General features: G+C 34.6%; 1 protein-coding gene across 1 annotated transcript; it reads right to left on the bottom strand.

The window, feature by feature from the left end:
* Window positions 1-1,698: 1,698 nt before the first annotated feature.
* Window positions 1,699-8,891, bottom strand: LOC121418834. Its single transcript, XM_041613007.1, has 2 exons — window positions 8,552-8,891; window positions 1,699-3,844 (listed from the first exon to the last, which is right to left on the bottom strand). The coding sequence occupies exons 1-2, from the start codon at window positions 8,552-8,554 to the stop codon at window positions 3,440-3,442; spliced, it is 408 nt and encodes a 135-aa protein (XP_041468941.1). The 5' UTR covers window positions 8,555-8,891; the 3' UTR covers window positions 1,699-3,439.
* Window positions 8,892-9,108: the final 217 nt, after the last annotated feature.

The raw sequence follows: 9,108 nt of genomic DNA, 5'->3' as shown, positions 1-9,108 counted from the left end.
TCTGATTGGTCCAAATCGGATCACATGATATTCGGCGAATTGCACTATTGCATCCAAAATGCACTATCCTGCACTCTGACGTCATACCAAATGTACTATCCTGCATTCTGACGTCAGAGTGCAAGATAGTGCGATGTCTGGAATTATCTAGAATTATCTAGAATTTAGATCAAAATATAGCATTCAGGGCAACTCAGTAACATGGCGAGGAAGGGGGTTGTATAAAACAAACAATGCACGCAATCTTGTGCATAGAGGACCTAAATAATGAACTCTGTGCTCGACTCGCCAGATGGATATACCGCACTTGGTCCTGCGGACCTTGGTGCGGTATATCCATTGGCTCTTCTCGCACATCGTTCATTATTTGGCCCTGCATGCACGCGCTTACGTGCATTATTTGTATATTGGTTGTTATGTAGTGTGTGTACTCTGTATGAAAGTCTCCACACAGTCCATGAATTACATGCTTTATTGGAAGAAAGGCCGGTGTTATTTGTAAATTGGTTTATGTTGTCAAATGCTTTATATTTTTTGTTTTTACTGTTTTAGGCAATTATCTTCATGACTTTCCCATTTAAATTTCATACCTTGATCCCCATGCACTGATTCTCCCCTATTATCCGTGTATATATCAATCATTCAATATATCTATATCATTTAGCAAGCATCTTGGTTTTCCACGTATTGGCAATTCACGAATCTTCCCTGAAGAAGGTAGAGGTCTACCGAAAATTTGGAGAGTGAATAAAAGAACTTAATTGTTGGCATTACAAAAACTGCATTATTCGTGAATTTGTTTCGCATTCTATATCATTTAGATATATCTGTCAATATATCTATTTGTCTATTCATCTATCTATCTACCTATTTGTCTATTCATCTATCTATCTATCTACACTCTAAACATTGAAGAGCTATGAAGAGCTAATTTAGCTCTTAAAGAGCGTGTACAGTGACTGCACTTCGGAGTGCTGATTTTTCTCGTTCAAATTTGAACTAGAAAAATCATCACTCCGAAGTGCAGTCACTATACATGCTCTTTAAGAGCTAAATAAGCTCTTCGTAGCTCTTCGGTTTTAGAGTGTGTCCATCTATCTATCTATCTATTGATCTATCTTTCTATTTATTTATGTGTCTGTCTGTCTAGCTATCTATCTATCTGTCTGTCTTATTGATCTATTTATTTATATGTCTGTCTGTCTATCTATATTTCTTTCTTTCTATCTATTTATCTATTTATCTATCATTCAACTTACAACTCTCTTTTTCCCAAAATCTATCTTTCCCAATCATTTCTTTCCTCCTCACTCTCGATTTTTCTCTTCATCTCTCACCTTTTTCTTGCTATTTCTTTCTTCTTTATCTCTCTTTTCCCTTGTACCATCCGCTTCTTTCTGACCTCTCCCTTTCTCTCTCTCTCTTTCTCTGCTATAGATTTTCCCCTACCCCCCCTCCTCTCTCTTTCATCTCTACCCTATCTTTCGATTTCATCTCGATCATATCTCATCTCCCTCCCCTTCTCATTGACACACACACCCACGCATACTGAAGTACCTCCCTTCTGAGCTGTTCATCAGTCATTCCTCTCCATTTATCCCCCCCCCCATTTCTTCTGATGCAGATGAACTCATATAACTTCTGATATATTTCACCCCCCCCCCTTTTTTACTCAAATGAACACCAAAGAAACAGGTGTGTGTGCAATTTCATTGTTTTAAAATCTTGAATACAGCTTTTATCCAAAATTTGTCATAGAATCTTCTGAATAACATGCATGTGGCGTATGAATTCATAATTCTACCACTAGTACTACACAAAGTCATTGAAAGTCCTGGGTAACTCATCTATGTTGCTGTACACATGAAAATACATATGCCGTGTATTTATGTCAAAAAGGAAAAGGAATTAATAAAAAGGGGGCTCTCTTTTCCACTGATGTTTAGAGAATATTTTCCTTTACTTAATCTAGAATTTGCAAGATATGGAAGTGCCCATTTCAGAAGAGGTGTATATTCAAAGGGTTAATAATAAACCACAAGGTTTACAAATTGTACTTTAAAAAGCACACAAAAATACCAATATTTCAAAAGGGTCAATACTTCTTTTAGGAGGGATTTAAGCATGTGTACAGTAATATAGGCAAGGGACTCCCCATAAGATTGAAAAAATATATTGTTAGAGGATTTACTGACTTTGCAGTATGCATATATATGTCTGTTTGGATATTTTGGAGGGTACACAGACATTAGAACCATTCAATTTGCAGAAAACACTTCCATGACTTCAAAGGACAAATAAAAATACAAACTAAGAGTTCACATCTTTACACTATATACAATAATAAATAGATATATCTTCATTCATTTCTATACAGCTATACTGCACTGTGAAGCAGATATTGGTAAAGCATTTAAGATAATTGCTCAACCCATCTTATGGCAAAGGAAACATGGGTTAGGTGGTAGCAATACTACAACATTTGACTTGATTGTTTTTGGGGGGATACCCTGTCTCTGGTTTATCGTTTATCATGAAACAGGAAGGGAAAATCCCAACGGTGGAAGGTTTGGGGGATGCATAAATTTTTGCAGTAAAGAAAACATGGAAATATATCAAAACTGAATACTATTTTCATTATACCTAAGGTAACACTTCATTTTATTGTCATTTCATTGACAAATAAAAGCATTATCATATCAATAATAATAATTTATATTATCATATATTTTTATGTCAATTCAAGGTACTTGTTTCTAGTTTATGCAGCTCTAGGGGTGAATGTCAAAAGGCATATATACAATTTAAAAAAAACAATGATACTTATTTTATGAATAGCCAATATTTTCATTTCATTTGGAATATTGTTTTTTCAGAATATTAAGATGTAAATTATGAATAAATAAAATGGTAGTTTTTACAATTTCTACTGGGAAGCGTATCATTTGGAATGAATAATTTCATCATGTATTTGTTGTGAAGCTCTGTCATGTCTTGCGCATAGACTTTTCAATCGTTAATGGATCTTTGAGAAAATAAAATGAGGAGCAGAAGAGCATATGAATATCATTTTTCTTCAAATTTAACTACTCTTTAAACAGTCTCCTGTGGATCCAGCCCAAAGATATTAGCACACATTACAGCACAAGTTTTTGGAGTGGTTTTCATAATTCACATAATTGATTATCTGTATAGAGATGCTATTGTCACAGAAATAGTTTTCTTCTAGGAACTTTCTGATGAAAGCAATGATTTATGGTAAAAGATAATCAGGGGTTTAGAATTTCTTATATTTCAATCACTTGTGTTACCTGCTCGCAACAATGCTATTTGAAATTGTTGTGGGTCCCTAGCAAAGTAAATATAACAATTTTGATGGCACATATTTAAGCGGCTGCTATAGGTCTGGGTTGTTTCACCAATAGAGTCTTTTCATTTATTAGAAATGAGAGTATTTCGCACACTTGCTCCATGCCTGTGTCTCGAGGGGGTTTGTAAGCCTTTTGTTCGTACAGCCAGCGAGGCATTCCCCAAGCTGGATAATGTCTTTCCTGAACGTACTTATACAGAACCAGCAGGTATTCATGCATTGCTTGTTGCTCAACCTAGATGTCCTCCTGTCACGGAGATGCTGACTCAGTCCGTATCCTTGGTCGTTGCTGTTGAATGGGCTGACGTCCGTGTCGTGAAGGGGCTGTAGTGCTGGTGGATCAAAGGCCTGATCAACGCCATCATCTCTGTCGGGATCCAAGATAGTGTCTAGGAAAGTCGGTGCTGCTAAGATCATACTGGGAACCACAATGGCCAGGACCAGGACTACTAAAGCAAAGATGACATGCTTCTCCTGCAAGGTCAAAAAGGTAGAGAAGAAAAGAAAAAAATTAATTGAAAATAGTTGATGATATTGATTCTCTAATTCATACTCTACATATGCACCTCAAGCACCAAATGAGGAGAAATCTTGGTCTGTATTGCTCTTTCCCTGACAACTTAATATGTGCAAAATACTAAAGCAGTCAGGTAAATTGATGAACAATCTGCATGGAAATAAACTTTTTATGTCCCAGTTCTTGGCGAGTGGTATAATGATATTTTCTAATTGAGGAGTGTTAGTGAAGCATTTTGGTCAAGGGGATTAGTCTCCGGACTTTGGAACAGAGGGTTGTGGTTTCGATGTCCCGTTCATTTGCTAAATTTTGTTCAGCAAGAAATTAGTCCACCATATGCTGCACTCGATCCAGGTGATGTAAATGGATTCAGGCACAAAATAATTCCTCAAAAGCTGTGAGCTTGGGAATCTGGTGACCAGCTTAGCCGGGTTAGAGGGGTGCCTTGATCACCTGAGAAGGTGGATATGTGCGCTTTACCAAATCCCCTTTATTATTATTAGAGTATCTTTAGCGGATTAGGGGATGTTAATACTTTGTGATGCCCTTGTTTGTTAGTAATGATGATGCTGGATGCTGCTGGTAGCAATCTGCATGGATCAGATGAATCAGAGCTATAATTCCTTGGAAAATCTATTTATGAATGTCAAATGTAATAGGACCATGCTCAAACAGATATACACTGTTTGTAAATTTATAGCAGAGTTACAAATAAAACAGCACAACTTCTTGTGTTTTTGTGTTGGGATGAGAAGCGGGCATCCCATTCATCCTATGTTTATCTATAGATAATTAGATTAAAGAAGTTGACAGCCTATTTTCAACAGAATACTTTTCTGGTATTATCTCATTTCATTATTAGATAAATCTCTGTCTAACTTTATATAGACCAATATGATAAAGGCTTAATATTTAAACAATGATATATTCCTTGTACAGCCAAAAGTATGTGTCAAGAAAAATACACTATTTTTATCAAAAGATCTTAAAGAAAGTCATATGATATTCTTCTTCTTCAGAAGTGCCAATTCTATTTATATCAATTTTGTGTGCCGAAATGAAAGTCATTTGACAGGGTGGTTAATGTGATAATTGGTAGCCGTGGTAGCCATGGGTGCTTTTATGGGGTCAATGTACAATATTCTCAGGAAAATATTCAATTAGAGACTTTTCAAGAGGTGAGAATTACTGCGATGTATATTGGAGTCATAAGAAGTTTGGAGTTCACTTATAATAAGTGCATGTTCCTGTTCAGGAAGAGGGAGAAGAGAAGGATGTACGCAAAGAAGTTATTTGTTAACTAATTCATTCTGAATGTGAACATCCTGTCATGTATAAATGGCTCATTAAGCAAGATAATTCACTTACGTTCAGGCTTCGCGAGTTAATGTTGTGCATCTAAATGAATCTTGATTTTTTCCTGGGTTTTTTGTTGTTTTACATCTTACTTGTTTTATTAGCATTATCCTTGTGATGCGTTTGCTTCAATTCAATTGTTCCCTTGCTGGATTCCTCCTCTATTGATATTTAGAAATTTCTATTCTCATCCTTCTGTTTTATTATAGAATGCAAATGGTTGAATGGTTACAGTATGTATTTCTTTTTATTTCTATTCAATTGAAAGGCATTGTCAAATTTTAATGCATTTCGGAGAATAACAACTATTACTTGCCGACATCAATGTGGTTTTAATAAATCTAGAGGAACATAGTAAGTAGGTTTGGTTGAAAACCCACCTTCAAAAGTAATAGTTATTAATTTTTAAATTGTTGATTTTTGATTGAAAATCCCATACCTGCAGGTCCCATATATTTCACAAATTGCAGTTTTCCATTGATGAATTGATATGTTTTATTGCCTTCATGTAGGAGCTGGTCGCATGTCACATTACAAAATTAGAACTTTAAAAATTCATGTCTCTTTGATATTAAAAGGATTTTTGCTAAATCTCTATATTTCTGTCATTTTCTGCTTTTATGAAAATCAACTTATAACCTTCCTCTTCAAGCTGTCAGATTCTGTGAAAACTCATTAATATTCAATAAACATGAATAAAATCATTAGTTGATAGGATTTTGTTTTTCCTCAATAGATTGTATTCATATATACCCAGGGAGTGGTGCATGTGTTTGTGTATGCATTGTCACATCAGCATATAGATGCTCTATCCAGAATAAAGTGCTTTTGTTAGATTTTCGTAATCTTGTGTTTTAAAAATTTATTTAAAAATGTAACAAAACCTAACAATCATTTTTAGTATGCATTATTTCTAGCTGTAGAATATACTATTTGATAAAACAGAAACAATCTTATTGTTTTAATTTGAATGTAACTTTCATAAACAGTGTGAATTGGTATGATACTCTGTACATACTTGATAAAAAATGACTACAATTTAATGAAGTATAAAACCTGTTAAGAATTAATGGTTTATGTAATTTTTACATTTATACTGAAAATATAATGCGATTCCAGTTGCCAATATGGGATGTAATCTAAAATATTTAAATTTTGCATACTTATTTCCTTCTAAAATATCACAGTAAATTTGTGCAATTGTTATCATGAATTGGAATTATTCATGTGCTATTCATAACAGTTGATTTTGATAGTCTGCTAGCTGAATCCCATCTTTATTAAATTAACTGAGTACTTTTTCTTAACCCCTAACATATTTCCTGAATTGAATTGATGCATTTATAACAGAGGCATTGAAATGTGAAGCATTATTATACACTTTCATCAAATATTATTTCAATGCTATTGTTTTTGTTTTTAAGTCAATTTAAGGGGAAATGTGTTCCTTGAACTCTCAAAATTGTGACATGTATGAAAAATATACACATTTGTAGAATGAGTGTCATCATCAGTAATCATAGTGCAGTTTTCACAATAATCCAATTTAGGGCAATAGTTAACTAATAAAATTGTTTTTAATGCTTGCTACCTGGTGCCTAGCAACTTAAAATTAGATACAGTGCTAATGCACAATTCAAAGAAAAATCATATAGGCCTATATGTGTGTGCAATAACCAGTCTCCCTAATCTACACTGCACTATAATGGACATGATTATTAATTAACTCAGGGGCATACATACAGATCTGGGCATTTGAAAGTTGAAATGGTCAAGGAATTAGACCACTTTACTAAATGATTTTTATGTAACCTAGTGCGTGGTATTCCATTAAACTCTCGTGATGATTTGGCCACAATTATGATTTGTATACATTGTTTGTTGCTATGTTGGGAATTCCTCACAACTTTTGTCCCCCCCCAAAAAAAAAAAATTAATAAATTATCCAAAAATTATCTGGTTTGTATACTGGTTTATTTGAAAAAGAAAATGCAGATGGAAATTAAATTTGAATTATTTTCCATGACCATGAATATTTATTATTTAGTCCAAAGGGCTTTAAAAATTGGCATATGATAATAGTATTTGAAAAATGATTACTGTAATTTGAAGGTTTATAAGAACAATGATGGATGAATTCCAAACATTTGAAGTATTTTCAGAGGAAATATTGCATTGTCAGAGGAAATATTACTTTGAGAGGGGCCGCGAAACGGTTTTCAATGTGCGGGGGGGGGGGGGGCTGGCCATGCAAAAAAAATCACAATCATATGGTCATTTTTACTTTTTTGTTCATGGTTTTGGAAAAAATTGTGGGCTGCAACCCCCCCCCCCCGCGCTTCTGCGGCCCCTGCTTGACCAGTGAACATTTGCACCAGTGCCTTCGTCTGGCAATTGCACCGTTTGTGCAAAGGTTCAAGCAACTTGTTGCTGACAGACTGTCAATTTTTCCATATTGAAAGTGACTAGGAGACTGACATCCTTGTTAGAGACTACTTTAGACATGCCCTATCATTCATTCTTCTTTGACTTCAAAAAAATAATGTTACTTCAAGACATTATCTGTCTCCCCAATACCAGGTATTTACAGGTACAATCTAGATTCCTTTAACAAAGTACTACAAATTTGTTATCATTAATATTGACTCTTGCTGTATTTTGAAATCTTTTCTAATTTTGCCTGAGTTCCATATGAAACTGTTATAAATTTGTTGGATTAAATGCTCCCAAAATAAGGGCCATATTGCACAAGAGAGCATCTAGGATCCCGACCACAAGGGTCTTTGCGCTTCGCGCACATTTTTTCTTAGTATCCACTTCACCCTGGCCCTTTCAGGTTTACTTGGTGTCTCATCTGGCCCTTCAAAGAAAAAGTTTGAGAACCCCTGAAATATGATATTGAATTATTTCATTTTTATATATTGATCCTCCTCTCATTTCCCTCAAATAAAAGAAAATGACAAGATTTCCAGATATCAGTGAATAACATTTTTATTTGATTTCAAGGTGAATTAATATAAGTGGTAAGTTTACGAAATGAAAATGTTTGAAATATATATACTAGTAATCAATAGTTTGGTTCCAAAAACATAATGTAGTAATGTCTCAACAACTTGTAGAAAATGATATGAATATACATTTATAAATAATGGCACCCTATAGCATTTAATTTTATGATACAGAATAAAACAATAGAAAAGAAAAAACACCAAACATTTAGACTGATTTCAGTCAATTTTAACAATAAATAAAATTGAATGAATTATGGTATTTTTAAAGGGTATAGAAAGCAATTAAAAAAAACTTACCATTTTCTGTGACTGTTAATACACTATCCAAAACACCAAATGCAGGTGGTGCTGCTCTCTTTGATAGGTTTAGAATTTTCCCCTTTTTTGTAGATGGTGTAGAAGAATATCACTGGAAAAACTTGTTGTGACAACAGAAATAAAACTCTGAACCAGCAGGCTAATAATCAGGAATAATACTTCATGTGTAGCTCTACTGATCTTTGATCCAGGCTGAGTCAGTTAAAATTTGAAAGTCCCTCTTCCTTTTCCTTATTAGCAAGCTGTAGTGATCTTAGGCGCAAAACTCATCCACTTATATCCATGTTCACAACTGCTTCTCTCCCACCTATTCACTTCATTTTCCTGCACTCACGAAAACTTCCTGTGCGTCCTAGTAAGTGCTTGTGGTGAATGGAAGGGGGGAGGGGCTTGAGTGATTAGCCTGATATGATTGGCTACCTTGCTGTGAGGTAAGCTGTAGAAGGATGTCGTGATTGGCTGGAGTCTGTGTAGTCACCATCAACTAATGGCAAATGGGGTGCTTTCCACTCCACAACTTGTCACAAGTTGAAGTA

Source organism: Lytechinus variegatus, chromosome 7 (genome assembly GCF_018143015.1).
Source record: "Lytechinus variegatus isolate NC3 chromosome 7, Lvar_3.0, whole genome shotgun sequence".
In the NCBI taxonomy this organism is placed as follows: Eukaryota; Metazoa; Echinodermata; class Echinoidea; order Temnopleuroida; family Toxopneustidae; genus Lytechinus; species Lytechinus variegatus.
Note: the sequence above shows the minus strand (reverse complement) of the source record. Positions and strands in the feature narration are given on the sequence as shown.